The 19,278-nt window shown below is 35.7% G+C and overlaps 1 protein-coding gene across 4 annotated transcripts in view; it reads right to left on the bottom strand.

Moving 5' to 3' along the window:
* Window positions 1–11,634, bottom strand: part of LOC134825538 (unconventional myosin-X-like) — a 33,153-nt gene extending 21,519 nt beyond the window's left edge. For all 4 annotated transcript variants that reach the window (XM_063837766.1, XM_063837768.1, XM_063837767.1 and 1 more), the window contains exons 1-9: window positions 11,551–11,634; window positions 11,189–11,284; window positions 10,857–11,015; window positions 10,597–10,686; window positions 10,371–10,468; window positions 9,890–10,012; window positions 4,381–4,514; window positions 3,832–3,890; window positions 3,573–3,674 (exon numbers count right to left, since the gene is read on the bottom strand). In XM_063837766.1, coding sequence (XP_063693836.1) covers window positions 3,573–3,674; window positions 3,832–3,890; window positions 4,381–4,514; window positions 9,890–10,012; window positions 10,371–10,468; window positions 10,597–10,686; window positions 10,857–11,015; window positions 11,189–11,284; window positions 11,551–11,574 — 885 coding nt within the window. In that variant the 5' untranslated portion in view covers window positions 11,575–11,634. The remainder of the gene's footprint in view (window positions 1–3,572; window positions 3,675–3,831; window positions 3,891–4,380; window positions 4,515–9,889; window positions 10,013–10,370; window positions 10,469–10,596; window positions 10,687–10,856; window positions 11,016–11,188; window positions 11,285–11,550) is intronic.
* Window positions 11,635–19,278: the final 7,644 nt, after the last annotated feature.

Below are 19,278 nucleotides of genomic sequence, written 5' to 3'. Positions count from 1 at the left end.
CCAGTTCAAAATTAATTACATTCTGCTGACGACGCTGGCGAAAAATAATACTAACTTGTTGTACACTATAATAAATGGAAGCACTCATGAAATAATCTAATTTTGAGTATCACTCAATTTTGTTTGCACAGGACAGTTTGACTTCCAGTCCTGCTCAAAACCTGATTATGTTTTTTTTTATAAAGAACATGCATTTTGCATGAGAGAGTAAGTTTAACATAAAAACAAAATATATGACGCAGAAGTATTGAATGCAGCTCTGAGCATTGAAGCGATAGCTTGAAAGAGAAGCTAATACATTTATTTATTAATACTTGGAGGCGATGGTGACTCACCATCAACGAGTGACGTAAAGGTAACCACTACAATAAAATAGCAAGCGATAGCTGGATATTATGTTGCATTATTTAGCGACAAGTAGCAAAGAACATATAGCTAGATAGGGTTAGTGTGTTAACTCAGCAGAGGTTATATAATATAGCCGGGAGGGCTAACTAATGTTAGATATAGCTAGATATAGCTGGATGTAGCAGTAAAGAGCCATAACTCAGCAGATACCTACATCTACCCAGAGAAGGGAGTTATTAGCGCCGTTCTGGGGAGAGAGTTAGAAACATCTTTTAAATGGGCACTTCAAAGTAAAAATATCAACAATATTCTTTACCTGTTTCTGTTTTTTACTGCATATATTCAAGATCGTTATATAATATGTACCATGATTAAGTTCAGTATCTATGAAATAATGTAGGCGTAGTGATAACAAGATAGTTTAGATTTCCTTTTGATACTTTCCTGTTTCAAACGTGTGTGCTGTACTAATACAAGTCCTAACTGTGCCAGTCTTTACTTAAACGTACAATATCGACATATACCGATTATGTATAATTATTTAGCATAAATCTGAGTAGATACACAATATTCCCCAACTAAACTATGTCAAGAATACCTCACATTCCTATAATTAGTGCGACAAACATTGTGGGCGGGTCAGAATCAACTTCCCATATCTAAACTGTTTATGTCACGCTAGTGATGTAACAGACATTACACGCCGTAGTGTATTTGGTTTTAATGCCTAACACAAATTTAGGTCTAATCGACAAAGTACAGAAAATTCCACCTGGAAATCACGTACCATATCTCCTGGAAGTGAGAAGTCACGTACCATATCCTCAGATATACAAAGTATTTGTGAAAGTTCAGTAACACCAGATAGATTTCTGTTCTCACCTAGTACCCAGTATATTATAAAGTACTTTACACAACATGCAGGGTCTAACATTCACTCATTCGCTGCTCACATTCCCTATATCACGTGACATGTTTGTTGGAGTAGCTGGCTTTATTGGGCCAGAGCATAGTTTCATAACAGTATTCATATCATATTTTATGTTAACATTTATGTAATATTTCTGGGACACCACTCAGTAGTATAATATCCTGACAATATTAAAAGACTAGTGTAACCCGGCCTACGGCCGGGATTTCACTGCCGCAGTTAAAAAGGGTAGAAGTAATTACCCGCTGAGTCAAAACCCGGATTAGGCGAGCAATTCTATTCGGAGTGCCCTCACGTATCCAATAGTATGCTTAAAAGATAGTAATTCTTAATCAATATTCAATAGAAATTAACCCTTAACACCATGCACCACACCAGCCTATCATATTTGTGAACATGCATTACATTGTCGTATGAAAGTATGAACTCTCTCTACAGTCCAAGCAGACCGTTTGAGCACTCCTTCCCCTAATAAGTTTATAGTATTATATGACCATGTAATATATACGCCATGTAATATATACGCTACATAATATTATGCAGAGAGAGAGAGCTAGCCCCGTAACTCTTGCCGTTCTTCTCAAGCCATTTTATGTAACATATTTTGTGGTACAAAACCATCAATTAAACCACTTACCACCGGCCGATTTTTATAAAATTTGCTTATTGGCTTCGTCAGAGTTTTGTCGGCACTATACCGAAAAAACCAGTCCCGTAACTATTACCGTTTTTTTTGTATAACCGTTCGGAAATTACACACAGACGATCAGACAGACAGACAGACACACACACACACACACACACACATTCTGGTGTTATTAAGGTGATAACAACTACATTACTATAAAGCTATAAATATAATGCTTATATCAGGCTTATCACTCCATTACAGGCACACGACACACACATGACATTTCATTTGTTCACTCTTACGTCGTGTTCGAAAATAGTGGTTGTAGCTCCCTTCGCCTGGTATCAGCATATTAGTGAGGTAATTATTTAATTAACTAATTGATAATTTAACAAACTTGTTGATTAATTAATAGATTGATTGTTTAGTTTAGAGATTTAAAATTCTATTGAAACATATTGGTTAACAAACAACTGTACTGTGCGTCATTTGTTAATTTCCTATTACCGTGTGAGTTATCAGTTTTTAATTGTTACATGCTACACAGCAATCTTGAATCTAACCAAAAACTCTGAAAACTAATCTTTCTTCGGACACACCTAAATATTTGTCCCCAGTTCAGCAAATAATTGGACTGGTACAACAAATGTTACAAAATCAGCTCCATACACAATGATTTGGTTGTCACACACAACTTGTTGTAGTCTCCACAAGGATTGAGACTCGTCAGGATAAATAGGGATACAGTAGTTAGGAGGTCCAATGTCCACTGTCATATTTGACATCACATTTTTGGGATTTCACAAATGAATGATAAAGAACAGTGACCCCTAAAGTATCCTGACGAGTAACAATCCAGTGAGGACCAGCGTTGTCGGATAAACTTGCCGTCTGAGATTTTACTGGTTTAAAAACCAGCAAGAATTCAACATGATCTCTGACGACAATTTCACCTGACAACACTAAAACTCTGAGAATCACATGATTTATTATCAGCACAACACGGTACTCAGGTCAGTAACTCTTGTTGGTTACTACGGTTACCACTGTAAGTAACTCTTGTTGGTTACTATGGTTACCACCACAAGTAACGCTCACACCTGTTCAGGAGTTATATCCCCCGAGTCCCCCGCTTTTTTAACCATCGGGTCATGTTTGTGTTTCTTGCTGCCCCTCTTCTGTTATATACAAACCAGGTTATATATAAACCAGGTTATATACAAACCAGGTTATATTAGGGTAACACAAGATACCAGGGGTGAGACCAGGAGTAATGCATGACATCAGGGCCGGGGAAACTGGATATATAACATTGAGGACAGGAGATAGATACATATTAAAACATGACATATTTGTGGGGTTAAAAAGAGGCAGATTAACTTGGAGATGGGGAACATTAAACATTGTCATGTTATTTAGTGGGAAATATGGGATTGTTAGACTAAAATTCATTCCTTACTGGCTGTATTAAAATAGAACGTGTTTTATAACTAATGTTTATTCAGGCCACGTGACACAAACCAACCAGTCAGAAAGACAGACACGAAACAAAACCAACCAATAATAATACACTACGTGACATTATCCGACCAATGAGAAGACAGTATTTGCACCACGTGACACTACTTTAACCAATGAAAACCCAGTATTCAGTGAACCTACCTCGCAGTTAGGGTCCCTAATACTCCCAGAGACATATCTGAAGTTTTTGGGGTCGTCCAGACAGAGTTTAGTCTTCAGCGGTTCTTGTACTCCGAGTAACAACTGGAAATAATGTCTGTTAGTTTGTTCTTTTTGTTAAATTGTTGTTTATTAAGTTGTTTATCTACTGGTCTTGTAACTTAAAACTTGCTGAAAACTGAATTTGGTCCAGGAAATTCGACTTCATTTCGGTTTAAAGTATTTTAAAGTGTCAACAAACCTGATAAAATATGTGATAGTTCCTCTCGCTGGGGTTCTGACCGACTGTTCTGTTCTTTTCTGAATTAATAACCATCTTGTTATCGGAACAAAGTTACAGAACAAGGCTTTGCTTAAGCTTATAGAACTCAGTTGTAGACTAACTATTCGTCATATCAAATCTTTAACCGAATTGAAGTGATACAAGTGAGGCTGAATTACAAGGATTAGAAACAGCTAGCTACGGGGTTTAAATTACTACTCTATCTGGCCTCATCTCAGTAAAATATCTTTAATATTTAAATAATACCATTGGGAATACCATAAGACTATGTATTATCTAATGAGTTAACTAGATAACTACATAATAAAATTATTACGATCATTAAATAATTCACATTTATTTAACTTATTACTGTGCAACCTTAATTCTAGCGATTAAAGCTTGCTGTTATTTATGCGATTTAAAGGTTTAACAAGCGGGATTCGTTTTACATTAATCTTATTGTGTTTTGTAAATGTTAGAGCAGAGCAAGTTTATTATTAGATAATTATATAATTAGATAATTACCTAGGAGATAATGAGAGATGTTGCCGCCGACAATGTTTCCATCCTCAGCAAAGAAGAGCTGTATAAACTTTCCAAACCGAGATGAGTTGTGGTTGTAGACCGTTTTAGCGTTACCAAACGCTTCCAGTATCGGACTGTAAAATAAAGTAAATTCAATTTTTTAATTCAATATTTAAAGAAACTCCTCTGAATTGTACAGTAAGTTCACTACAAACCTTCTCACCCTGTACAAACAGTGTGTTTACAAACAGTGTGTTTACAAACAGTGTGTTTACAAACAGTGTGTTTACAAACAGTGTGTTTACAAACAGTGTGTTTACAAACAGTGTGTTTACAAACAGCGTGTTTACAAACAGTGTGTTTACAAACAGCGTGTTTACAAACAGTGTGTTTACAAACAGCGTGTTTACAAACAGAGTGTTTACAAACAGCGTGTTTACAAACAGCGTGTTTACAAACAGTGTGTTTACAAACAGTGTGTTTACAAACAGTGTGTTTACAAACAGTGTGTTTAGAAACAGTGTGTTTACAAACAGCGTGTTTACAAACAGTGTGTTTACAAACAGCGTGTTTACAAACAGCGTGTTTACAAACAGCGTGTTTACAAACAGTGTGTTTACAAACAGTGTGTTTACAAACAGTGTGTTTACAAACAGTGTGTTTACAAACAGTGTGTTTACAAACAGTGTGTTTACAAACAGTGTGTTTACAAACAGTGTGTTTACAAACAGTGTGTTTACAAACAGTGTGTTTACAAACAGTGTGTTTACAAACAGTGTGTTTACAAACAGTGTGTTTACAAACAGTGTGTTTACAAACAGTGTGTTTACAAACAGTGTGTTTACAAACAGTGTGTTTACAAACAGTGTGTTTATAAATGTTTATATGACTGGGCAACATTAAGAGGCGTGAGCTAGTCTTCACTACATGTTGAGGGGTGATCAAATATCCCCGGTGATTTGGGTTATTATAAGTGAGGTATTATTGTGATGTAATGATTTTTGAACGGGTGAAAGTAATCCGATATAGTGTCACCTCGTATCATGTAGGGTTGGAGCGTATCATGTAAGATTGTAATAAGGGATGATTTTACTCGTGCACATTGCACACTAGATCCTCCATACACGCAGAACATATTTTGGTTCAAAATATCATGAACTCAAATTAGCGAGTTTTCTCACATCACATTCTGGAACTAAGCCGGGTTGGATATATATATATTGGTACTTCATATTCACTTCATTTTCACTAGTAATTATAAATCAAGGTGTGAGTGTTATAATTGTGGAGACTGAAGGAACTGAGTACAGACACATCACACTGACATTACAGTTACGTTATAAACACTGACATTACAGTTACGTTATAAACACTGACATTACAATACCGTTACGTTATAAACACTGACATTACAATACCGTTACGTTATAAACACTGACATTACAGTTACGTTATAAACACTGACATTACATGAGTGTTTTGTTAAACGCAGTTAAAAACTAGGCGGTTAGTTTCTTCTAACACTTCTCCTAAATGTGTTGGTACAGTGTCGAGACACTGAACAGTATTGTATATTATATAATACATATCATACCCCTCTAGTATTGTAGAACACCCCTCTAGATAAGTTATAATTCTACAGAGGGAGAAGCTGTAGTAAACAAGATGTGAAGTAGTCATGAAGCTACATATACACGTGGATTATTATGCGTTCAAATAAGATATTGTTACACGGTACTATTACTAGAAGAGTCTAGGTAGGGTTGCTAAGGGTTGCTACGGGTTGCTGAGTGTGGGGTTATGTTGCACCACGAGGGCGTGTCATCACTCAACTAGGCGTATAGTACGTGATGTACGTGATGTGTGTATTAGAAGGTGAGGTGTGGCATGTAATGTACGTGATATCTCCAGACACCTACTTTACAGTGCAAACTGTGGGGAACTGTTAATATACAGAATTAAATATAATGTCGGTGTAGTATTGTTAATACCCACAGTTAATAATAGCTCTATTTACATACAGAGTCAAGTATATTACTGGTATAGAACTTTAATGATTCGCCGATGCTAATGCGGGTTAAAATGTGGTCAAGGGCGGATTTTCAGACAGCTGAAAGTCTGGAGTGACAGAAATAATATGTTGTAAAGCTATAAGTACTGTATAAGTACAGCTGTAGTCAATGTATTGATCTAATCATGCTCCATTTTCAGAGGTTTTGGTAGGATTTCCTCGCTAGCTTTATGCAGGTTACTGTTAGTTCATAGGAGGACAAACTCTCAAAGGTTATTGAGCTGTATGTCAGAACATTCCTTACATCTGAACACTGATACATTACACTGATACATTACACTGATACATTATGTCATAATTGAGCATGTTATAAAACTTGTGTTCTGTGAAGGGCGGTATACCGGGCAACTTAGTGTTCTGTCACATCAGATATTAACTCAGCAGGACAACATGGCACTGTGCAGGTTGTGATGGAGATATTAACTCAGCAGGACAACATGGCACTGTGCAGGTTGTGATGGAGATATTAACTCAGTAGGACAACAGGCTGTAGTGGAGATATTAACTCAGCAGGACAACATGGCACTGTGCAGGCTGTGATGGAGATATTAACTCAGCAAGACGAGAGTGCAGGCTGCTTGAGGGTTTGCCAGTCTCAGGCAGCATTAGGGTTCTGACTACATAAGTAGATAGCTTCAATAGCTGAATTAATTTAAAGTGATGTAATAAGTTTTAGTGATGTAATCAGTTTTAGTGATGTAATCAGTTTTAAACTGGCATGATATTACACAGGTAGATTGAGGGAGAGGGCTAGCAGACCAATCAAATATCAATATCACTGTCACGTGTCAAAATAAACTACCTCACTCTCTACCTCTGCTATTTCAATATCAAAACGCAGTCGAAGCTTGAAGACACAGAACTCTTGAAATGCTAATAATCTCAGGGCAGGTGGAGAAGAAGGCCCTTCTTAAAAACACATGTGTTATTCAACACAAGTATTGTACCACAAATGAGTTCCTTATTAAATATGCTCTTGTGATAAAACTTTAATGTGCAGGCAAAATACAATTTTCTGCTGCAGATAGGATCCTTTAAATTATTTTCTTCACAGAAATCTCGATGAAAAGTGAATTTGCACATAGAATTGCTCTTGTTCTACCCATGAACTGCATATAAAATTCATATTATATAATATACAAATAGATATGCAAGTAAGTGAATGATTGGTCAAAAGTGGAAGCTGATTGGCTAATCGCTGTCACGTGACATAACAAATACAGTTCACCCTTAACAATATCCTACACCCTTGTGTGTAGTGTAGTTTTACTAGCAGGGTAGGGTGTATGTGACACAGTACACACAATAGGGGAAGAAGAAGACCTACCAATATAATGTAATATAATGTGCACAATAGATAATAACAATAACCCCTTATCAAGAAGAACCCTAACACATTTGTGTACTGTGAAACAATGTACTGGGTATGTGTACTGTGTGTGTACCTTCTTCCCTCTACTTCATCGCAATAAATCTTGTTGTAAGAGCGAACTTGCAGTTCTTGGGATCTAACTTTTTCAATGTACCGGTATTGAGACCGGAGCTGAGGAGTAAGGAGTCTACTTTCTCCACCTTGAAATACCAATACAGTTTAGAGACATAACAACTGTTAAATTAATCGCGTTTCTCGTTGAGAAGAAAAACTTTTTCTAGCTTGAGAATTTGGCCCAGATTTTGAATTATTCAAACTAAAGCCCTTGCAAGAAGGTACCCCTCCTTATTTGCGAGGCTCTATTATATCAGGTACACAATACACGTGCAGTACTGTGACCTCGCTTTATTAGGACACGACAATGAGCCTAGTAGCCTCATAATGGGGATTACTATATCCTGACACGGACAACATTATGAAGAAGCACTGTACAATGTACATAGTACCTTGTGTGTATAGTGCACTTCAGAGAATAATATACGGTAAAATATAAATGAAAAGCTCGAATAGCACAAGTATATTGAAGTGTAGGGTACTAAACAGCAGGTTTTACACGGTACTAGACGTTCGATAAGACCTGTGTTCAAGGTTTGTACGGGTACAGTGTATGTAGGGAGCTGGGAGGGTGTGTTCTGTGTTCCAGAGAACACTCTTCTCAGTTCTCACCCTTCTCACCCCGTCCCCCGACCTCACTTCACCCAGATTTCTCTCTGACTTCTCCTTCCTCTACTCCACTCGTCATGGGGCACGTACATGACTTTTCTTGAATGTAAGACGATAGGAAGGCAAGTTAAAGGACCTTAAGATCCCAGTACTGAAATCCTAAATTTGAACATTGTGTAAACTGTAAATCAGGTGAATTTCTGCTCACAATAAAGTGGTGTAATTTGTATACTCTGAATAATTAACAGTAGGAAATATGCTCACGAAGTCGGCTTAGTAATTCACTTTGGTGACCAATTAGTGAGCTGTATTTCAGTTAAACTAACCAATAATAGAGCTGTGCCTAGTCGAACTAGCCAATTAACATACTTCATATTTTGGATAACTCGAAATGCATATTATATATTAATAATGCAATATCATTTCTGGTCAAGATAAACATAATGAACATAACATACATTGTTTCACTTCCTGCGTTTATCTTGACTAAGGTAACTAGGTAATTACAATATTGGGTTTCTTCTTTCCACTAACATAGAACTCTCATAATATTGAAGTATTATATCAATAGTATGAATACTGAATACGTAAATAACCGCATATTATCAACTTAAGAAGTTTTATTACACTACTTAATATAATGAATGATATTATTACCTCAACAGTTTTATTACTCAAAAGTCAAATCCCCGCTATCTTGACTGATTTCCTTCTTGTCTTACAGATAATTTCCATCTCTAACTAACTTACGTGTATCAATTATACCGAGACAATTACCGTGAACATTTTGTGTAAGCGAGTGTTGGTATTTCAAGTTAATACGAACTAATTATACCTTAATTGGTTTATAATTGGAAGATAATTACCTTAATTTGTAGCGAATACCGAAATTACACGTACAAGCAGTTCTATTTTAACTTACAAGCTGTCATGTACAAACTTGTGTGCAAAATTTAAATGAATTCTTTATAAATATTGTAGTTACTATGCAATGTTTTAACATTATATTTTTTAAAGAGCATTGAGGCCCGAGGGCCGATCAGATTAAATCAAGCGTACAATTACACACTGGACATTGGCAATGTGAAAAGATTTGACAATAAATACATATTGTGAATGTGATACGGCAACATCAGTGTGCCTGGGTATACTGATATTGGTAGTTACATTAATCGTTATTATAAATGTAGAGTGTAGAGTGTAGAGGCCCTTTGCAGGTTCAACTAGTTTCAATGTGAACCTGTTTGAGTCATTATTAATTCCAGACGTATGACTCTAGTTTCTAACTGCAACTCATAATAGCATTGTACAAATAGCATTAGTTAATTAGTAATTAATGTAACCTGCTGCTAAGGATACGAGAAGATACGAGACTTTTCTCCCCGTTATTGTTCTTTGCTCCCATCGCACTTAGAAAGTCCAGGATCATCTTCGTGCTCTCTGTTTTACCCGCTCCTGACTCACCGCTGAAAACATTCAAAATATTCAAAATATTCGAAAATGCTTGAAAATATTTTTGTAGTACTTAAGAATATTCAGAATCTTAATTATTGGTATTTAAATATTATTTTATTATCTTGGTCGACACTTACTGTAAGTCCCGAAACTTAAGATCAGAGTTAATGAATATTCCCAATCACGTAATGTATTGTTTTTAATTGTTTATAATTGTTTGTAATTTTACTGGGTTACTGGGGAGTGGGGAGGTGTTGTAATTTTTCATCCAACATAAGATTAAGTCTAAAGATAAGGTAAGATACAAAATAAACATCGCCTTGCTATCAGTTCTCAAGTTCATAACAGTTTGAAATATAGTTTTGTAACCTGATCAAAACACATTGGCTTTCTCCAGTTTTCCAAACGTTTCTAAAAGCTTCGTTAGCAATTGCATAGATATGTGGCTTGTCTTCACCAATGAATAACTGAAAAGTAAGAACACGGTTTTAACACAAATTCGATTGTTATTTCTGTTTATTTGTCTGAAATATTGATAGAGAATCAAGCTGAGAGTTCAAGAATAGGTTGGACTCATCTTCACAAGAGCACATACCTTGCTATATTTATCAAGATTCTCGTTAGAGTAGAGCCCACTGATAGGCTTATAGGGGTTCACCGCAACTAATATAGATCCGATGTATGTCTGAAAAATGTTCAATGATAAACAACATTTACATTTTAAATCTGTTAACTTGAGTATAATAATGATAATATTGTAATAAAACAAGAAAATTTTAACAATTCCTCGGACAATTGTAACAACGATCCATTTAAAATCATTACTGATCAGGTTAGTAGCTCATTTCAACTCACGTAAATCTCATTGGAAAAGTATCTGACTTTAAGGTTGTGGAGCAATGAACCCTCGTGAAGGTCACTTAGTGATGCCATGTCAGGGGTACCAGTTAAACTGGATGGGTGCATTATGCTGTACTTATCTGTTGTCATGTCACTACTGTTCACCTTTACGACCTGCAGTAGTTACGGATTAAATTTTGTTTATGTTCGATCAAGCATGCAAATTACAAATTTTTAAAAGTAAATGAATATTCAATTCCATCCAAAAGTCATCTTAACTGACATTAATGACAATTATAATCGATAGCACTTAGAAGTTGAATGTGTAATAAAAACGAATAACTAACCTCATCATTATCAATCTTTAAGGTCAGGACTCCATTTGCCGAGGAAATAACATTTGCAGGAAGGAAACAATCCTTTTTCACCCACACCCAGCCACCCTGATAAAAAACATTAATACTATTAGATTTTCTGAATTAATTAATTACCTCCCTCACGTCAGACATTCAGATCTTTAACATAAATTTATAGAGAAATTGTTAACTTTATTAGATAGAAATGTGGCAATGGAGATAGGGGGAAAGATGTAATTCCTTATTACGTGACAAACTAGCGTGGTTAACAGATTACACTTGCTTTAGAACAAAAGTCGCAGACAAGTATAAAAGATACAAGTAATTCCTTTTAAAAGGTTTTTAAAACTCACCGGCTGTACTTCCAGAACTCCCATCTTATAGGTCTAGTGAACTGCTGACAATGACATAATCTAAGCTGAAGGGATATGTTTTATTATTTAAAGGCTGTCAACTCCTTGTGATAGAAAACTCCCTTCTCTTTTGATTACTAAGTAAAACAAAATTTAAGTAAAACAAAATTTAAATTTTATTGCCATTACAATGAATAATAATATCATAATAAATATAAGTAGACATCCGATAATAAACTTGTTACATCCAGTACAACCCAAGATGTCAGCCGACGCGACTTACAAAAATAAAGAAAGCTAGCATGTTCATTGTTGATAGTTTTTCTAACGAGCATACTTAGGCTGTACGGAATTAGCTTTAATTCTACGTCATATTAAAAACAATACATCATTTTTGCTAGATACAAAAATAAATTTTAAAATAAATAACTCTTTTGCTGCTTAGGCGCGGCACCGCGCTGGGTCCACATGTTATACAGCGTGTAGCAACACAGCGCTGAAAATAGAAGATGATTGAAATATAACATATAAGCGGTGCGCCGCGCCTAAACCTAAAACCATAAACTTTAAATTGTAAATTGTAAATATTGTCAAGATATTTAAACGAGTTTTGCGAAATAATATGACATGCTGACTTCGTAGGATATTACAATTATACCCGTGCCAGTTCCAAATGTGAGTCAGCGCTTAAACCAAAAGCAGTTGGCAAAAGGAGCCAGTTGCCTGCAAGAGCTTTACTAGCACCCGATTTACCACTTTTGGAGCACAAACTCAAACCTAAAACCGGCCAAGCACAAAAATATGTTATCGCCACGATTGGGTGGATTGATTCCCAGAATATTTATCAGCACGCGGCACTAATAATATGAAGTTCATTATCGAATTTTAGATATGCCATGGATCGTTTAACACATATATAAAAGGTTATTAAAGAATAATTAATGTTTGGTTGTTGGTATAAATCGATATTAATCAATTATTTAAAATAGTATTTGTGTTTGTTATTATTAACTATTGAGTTACGTTCGATTTAAATATTAAAACATTACTACAATACATTTCACAAAACAAAACGACGGGGACACAGAAAGGAGAAGGACAACACATCACACGGACGGAAACTGCTGCTGTTGACGAGTATCTGATTATATTAATTATGGGTCTCTTGTTCATTAAAATAGGTGTGATCATACTTCTAGAGTATATTGGGCTGACACAGTTGCTGCAAGGTTAACATTGGGGTCCAAAACCGGGAGTGTGATACAACTTATTTTCGCGTTACGTAGTAAGAGATACAAAATATAAAATATAAGATATAAATGCAAAATGACTGCAAGTTTACGGATATAGCGCGGCGTCATTTTATTATTCTGGCGCGGTAAATCACGCTGGGTAATGAAATGATAAAGTTATACAATGTTTAAGTTTCGCGCGCTACGTTTACACAATATATTTGTGAGTCCGTCCCACGTTCCAGACGACACTCCAGACAAGTCCAGACACCAGTGTAAAGCGGTTGAGCTGATCAGTGTTTTGTGTTATATGCGTGAATATATAGTTTCTATGTTTGACTGTGGTGTGTATTGTGTGTGTTATTTTGTGTGTGTAGTATGAAATCTATATGGACTAGTTTGTGTGTTCTTATTATAGGCACATGTCATTTCCATCAAAGTTGAGTTCTGACCATTCATCAGTGTTTCCAGCTTTTTGAGCATTGAGTAGCATAGTTTTAATGCGACCTTTAACAAGTGCAATTGGGGACGAGAAGTCAATCTTACTAGAAGGTTTAAGGAATTTATTCCACATATTCGAGGTTTTATATACAAACAAATTGGTTGCAGCGGGGTTAATAAAGTAGTTATCACGTCGGGGTGACTTTTGAAATAAATTGTACATCGGTATTGGAGTGTGAAGTTTGATTATTTTAAACATTTCAAGTAGACAGTGGTACTTATACAAATTATGCACGCAGAGTATTTTGTTTCTGCTGAGAAGGGGTTTACTTGATTCTCGTTTATAGAAGTCGGCTCCAAGTTTTTGGGATCCAATTGGGCGGGTTCTAGCACATGTTTTGAACTTATTACTGTATGCCTCTTGATCACCAAATAGAATACGAGTGCACTTTTTTTGAATTTTAAATATTGGTTCAAGCCTATTGTTCGATATGCCTCCCCACACTGAGATCCCATATCCTAGATGAGATTCGAAGAGGGTGTGGTAGAGGTCATTATACAGCTCTTTAGGTATAAATCTTCTCATACGGCAGAGTTTACCGACTTCACACTTTAATTTAGAACTAAGATATGCAGTATGAGGTTTCCAGTTAAGGTTTTTATCTATAATAACGCCGAGGAATTTAGTTTCATCAACACGTTTAATGACTGTGTTATTCAACGTTAAAATAAGATCATTACTATTACTACTACTACTAGTTACATCCTTCTTTCCTGGTGTAAAGTGAATGTAACAGCATTTCTTGATGTTAATGTGGAGAAGATTGCATTTCATATAATTGTAAACAGAATTCATTATAGTATTAGCTTTTTGGTAGAGATTCTGGACAGATTTGTCGACTACAAATATATTGGTGTCATCAGCGAAAAGTATAAATTTTCCTAGGTCTGATGAGTTATAGATATCGTTTATGTAAATTATAAACAGTAGCGGTCCTAAAACACTACCTTGTGGTACTCCACAAATAACAGGGAGTTTATCAGATTCCTCACCTAAAACTGAAACGTACTGCTGTCTGTTAGATAGGTAACTTCCAATAAGCTCGTTTGCGTTACCTCTTATACCATATTTGTCAAGTTTTATGAGAAGTTTATCGTGACTGATAGTGTCAAATGCCTTTGATAAGTCGATAAAGATACCTAATACATGTTGCTTTTCCTTTATATGGGAGTTTACATAGTCAACTGAGTAATTAAGGGCGTGGTTAGTTGAGTGACTCTTCCTAAAACCAAACTGGTTCTCAAACAAAACGTTCTGCGACACAAGAAAACTGTACAAACGGGAGTAGATTACTTTCTCAAATAACTTTCCGAACACAGCTAGGGTAGATACTGGCCTATAGTTTTCGAGATATTCTGTACCGTATTTTTTGTATATAGGGCTAATTTTACCAATTTTCAGTCGGTCTGGAAAAGTTCCATTTCTCATGTGTTCATTAAATAATACTGACAGGAGTGGGCTTATAATCTTAGACGTTCGTTTGATGACGTGAATAGGGATGTCACTAGCTTTTCCATTCTTGAGTTCGCTAATGATTTTCTCTATTTCTTCTGGTGTACAATCGCTGAGAAATATACTTGAGGTATTTGGCCTTGGTAAGTAGTCCGTAAAGCATTGAATTGGACTTAGTCTAACAAACGGGGGTTTAATTTCTCGTTTCCCTTTGCCGCGTATCTTATTGATTAGTTGCCATGTTTTCTTACTGTCACCTTGAACTTCATTAAATTTACCCATGTTGTACGAAGTTTGAGCCTTTTCACGTATAACTTTGAGTTCTTTTCTATAATATTTATAAGTTAAGTACTCACTGCGCTTTTTGTTACATACTGCGCAGTGACAGAAGCCACCTTTTGTGTCAGTATCTCCTAGATTGCACTTGACTTTACGAGCTTTGACCCAGTTTTCGTATAGTTCGTGACAGTGATTTATTGATGTTATAATTGCTGGTGTAATCCATGGATTGTTTTGCATAGTGCGTTTTGTACATTTCGGGGTTTCTAACTTGAAACATTCGTCAAAAGCAACGTTAAATGTGTCAGCAAAGGTATCAAAACAATTTATTACAGTGTTATCAAGACTATTGGATAGTTTGTCGGTGAACTTATCTACGTTAGAGTTACAGTAGTCATAAAACTGTTCATACTTAATCTTGCAATCGTTCTGGTCAAGGTGTGTGTTGAGTGCTAAGAATATGGGGTGATGATGTGTGATTTTGTCTTTGAATGTGCCAGATGTTATAATGTTGTCTAAATCATTGGTAATGATGTTATCGATGCATGAAGGAATACAGCCGGGTTTTTCATGGGTCCAACTACTATCTGGACAAACGGAAAATGTTAGACTTAATTTAAAATAAAGTAAAGTAAAGTCAAGTCAAATTTATGACATCACATCATCACAGATCTCTACAAAATATCATTACACTATTTGAAAAAATAATGTATATAAAACCTATTCATACTTCCCAGTGGAATGAAGATTTATAAAGCCCTTTTTTACCACATCATTTTTATTTTCAATATAATTGCTTCCTTTAATTCTAGAAATAATTTCTCCTGTTACTTCCCAGAAAGAATTATCCTTGCTTAACGAATTAACAAAACACCTTTTCTTAAACTACTTCAGCTTAATTCTAAAACTCAAAACACTATCTGAATTCTTGATCTCAGAAGGGAGTTTGTTCCAGTAAAGAATAGCTCACTCCGGAAGAAATGACTTCTTAATATTTTTAATCTTAGTTACTCTCTTCCTACATGCATCTGTTACTTGAAACAAGATTAAGACCAGAACTGCTCATTCTAAACATACCAATCCATAATTAGTCAAACCACTGCAACTGGTTACTGTGAAAGCCCTTTAAATAAGGTCACCACATATTCGCCGCTCTGACACACAACAAAGGGGCAGGTCTCTCCCGGTGTTGGGATGGTCTGAGGTGCCTATCACCTTTTCAGTTACCCTAAGCTTACTGGGCCGCGCTCAGCCTGTCATTCCGCCTAATCTCTATTCTATGTTTATGAACATAATAGCCTGGCCTGAGGTAACCCTTAGCTAGTCTGTGTGAAGGCACTATACTAGTATACAGGTTGTAGGGGTTAGTCCTATGAGCCAGGGGGTGTGTAATGTGTGTCACCAGCTAAAGCTGTACCAATTTGCAGCTTGGTGACTGGCCGACTTGCATCAGACCGGATTTTACCACTACGCCACCCAGCAAACTGCGCGTTTTGCTCTAGAAACACACTTTTATAGAGATTTTACCGGCGTATCCTCTAAAATCACCTAATTTGTTCAATTTTAGGGAGGAGCGCCAAAAGTGGAGGGGGTGCCAATAGGAGGCGCATTTTCGGCGGAGGGCGCCAACAGGCAACGTTACGCCACTGAGGCCTATCAATATTTATTATTTCATATTTGAATGACTTGTATGTGACTTTGCAAGAGCTGCCATGAATTGACATCGTCAATTAATATCAATTATATCATCGTAGCTATTAAAATAAAAATATTGCAATCAAATAAATTATCTATACCATTGGAGGGCTTCGCCGCGCCGCGCATACTAGCATTCTTGCTTCTGACAAAATGGTTGCAAAGCAACATATTCAATGTTTAATCTTTGAAATATTTTATAAAAGCATGACTAAAACAAAATTTTGGTTATTAAACGTAGCCGTAAAAGTAAAAAATAATTTTCAAAAAAATCGAGTGCAAAAGAAAAGTTGCTTAAAAACTACTTATATGTTTCTAGGGATATTGTTTTTGGCATGTGACAGTGTTTACCCTTTTACTCCGGGGAGAAGAAAACAGAAAATAAAGCAATTTTTACTCTTTTTTTCTTTCTTTATTGCATAATGCATTGAATCGGTGACGTATAGCCGAGAAAAGCCCGTTAATGTTTTTTTGGTAATTATATGTTTAGTTGAAACAAATATTATCAAGTATCAGTATCGCCCGTTAACATATAGTAAAACCAATAGTTAACATAGCATATTTTATTTTCATTAGTTCACAGTGGGCCACCATGCTATATTAGGTTCAAAATTGAGTATTTCGATTTAGGATGCATTTAAAATGATCTGATCGGAAAAATGTTTCCCTCCAAGATGCAAAAAACCGAAATTAATAATTCCGTACGGTTCAACCGCGACGCTGCCTCGAAAATCGCAATTTTTCAAAAATCGGTTTTGTTCCTTTTTGGCAGTGAAAAATTGCTGTTATTTTATGCCTGTTCTTCAAATATGATATAATTAAGTAAGCTGACTCCTTTTACATCTCAAAACAACTCTCAGATCTTAATTTATTGAAAAAAACCTTAATAGGCTATCTAATTTAGCTGATTTTTGACATTAGCCTGAGTTTTTGTCCCATTTTTAGGCAAATTTTTGGTCTTCCAGACCAAAAATAGTTGTTAGGCCGCAATAGGCCTCCATATTCCATAGTACCATCTGAAAGCTTAGAGGATTCCCTACAATATACAAGAAAAATCAACTTGGGCAAACTTGGGCATTATTTTAAAATGCCGATTTGTTACCAATTTATTGGCTTAAACTATGTTATTTAGGGCTTATGCCCAAATATGGGCATACATATTTTTGTGATAACTCAGCCATCTTTTGTTCAATCTTGATGAAATTTTAAATACAAGTTCTGAAAGCCTTCAGCTGCAAGAAAAGCATTTCAAAACTGATTTTGTGGCTTGTGTAAGGAATTTTGAATTTTTGGGCATTTTGGGGCTAAAAATTCAAGGAGCATAATTCAAAAATCCCCAATTTTCTCAGTTTTTGTGTATAGTAGGGTCTTGAAATTGGTTTGGATGGTTTTTTTGGGTCAAAGCAGTCTACAGAACACCTTTCAGACATATTTGGATGGTACTAACATGTCTAATATAGCTTGCCCCCCTATTCTGGCCCACTGTGTAGTTTATTATCGGATGTTCAAGTTTTCCTGTTTAATTCATAATTATAATATCAACGTAATAATTATTTTGTTAAGTGAAACGCATGTAAAAATAATCCAGAAACCAACTTATCTAATGATGATTGACCATTGTTAATGATCTGGCCCGGCGCGCGCTACTTCGTAGCACTAAAGCACTTGCCATCGGGCGCTACTTCGAAGAAATTTAGACGAGTAACATCCGTCAATAATGATGAATGTGTCAATAGTTAATACGTACCTAGGAGTCAATGTTCATCTTGGATTTAACAGCATGCGATGTTGAAGGTAGCTAGTATTAAATAATTCTTCTGCAGACTTTTGTCCATATTACCTGCATGGGACAAGTAATTTTTAGGAACATAACGATTTACTAAAAAGCAAACCTGTTTAATACTGTTACTAGGAGTATAAATGTAATCAGTGTTTTGCCTTTTCACTGTATAATATTAATAACGTAAAACGTAAATAAAAATGTCGATTTGTATGGTAAATCAATATTCAAATTTAAAAGCATCCGTGTGGAAAATATATTTTAACTTACGTACTATATTGAGAATGAATGTGATAAAATTATAAGCACAACTTTTGTTTTATTTAATATCGTTCACCTTTAAGGTATTGCGGAATTTGTTGTTCTCGAATTCTAACTTTGAGAGTTTGACCGTGCTATTACCACTGTCTGGGGGCAAAATAATTTCAATTAAGTTTTTATGATTAGTTGTAAGACCATTTAACTAATGATGAAAATTAACAAATCATATATTTTTAAGTATACATTGACTGGTACTATGGGCCAGTCCCCACTCAATCAATTATCTAAAATTACCTTCTTGAACACGATCAAAACAAGTTGCCCATTCTCTGATGCTTGAGATGACAAAGACTCTGAAACCAGTCACTGTAAAGTAAGCGAAAAAGTTTCCCATCAGATTGAGATTGAGTGCCACTGTTAATGCTATGCTGTAGAAATAAGCATGAAAGAAGTCAGGCTGGATTGGGTCCTTTTCCAATTGTGGCTCAACAATAGAGTATATCGTCATGGGTATGACAGATAGAGTG

This window comes from Bolinopsis microptera, chromosome 13, assembly GCF_026151205.1.
Source record: "Bolinopsis microptera isolate Bmic1 chromosome 13, MBARI_Bmic_1.0, whole genome shotgun sequence".
Classification (NCBI taxonomy): domain Eukaryota; kingdom Metazoa; phylum Ctenophora; class Tentaculata; order Lobata; family Bolinopsidae; genus Bolinopsis; species Bolinopsis microptera.
This window is presented reverse-complemented; position numbering and strand designations above follow the sequence as displayed.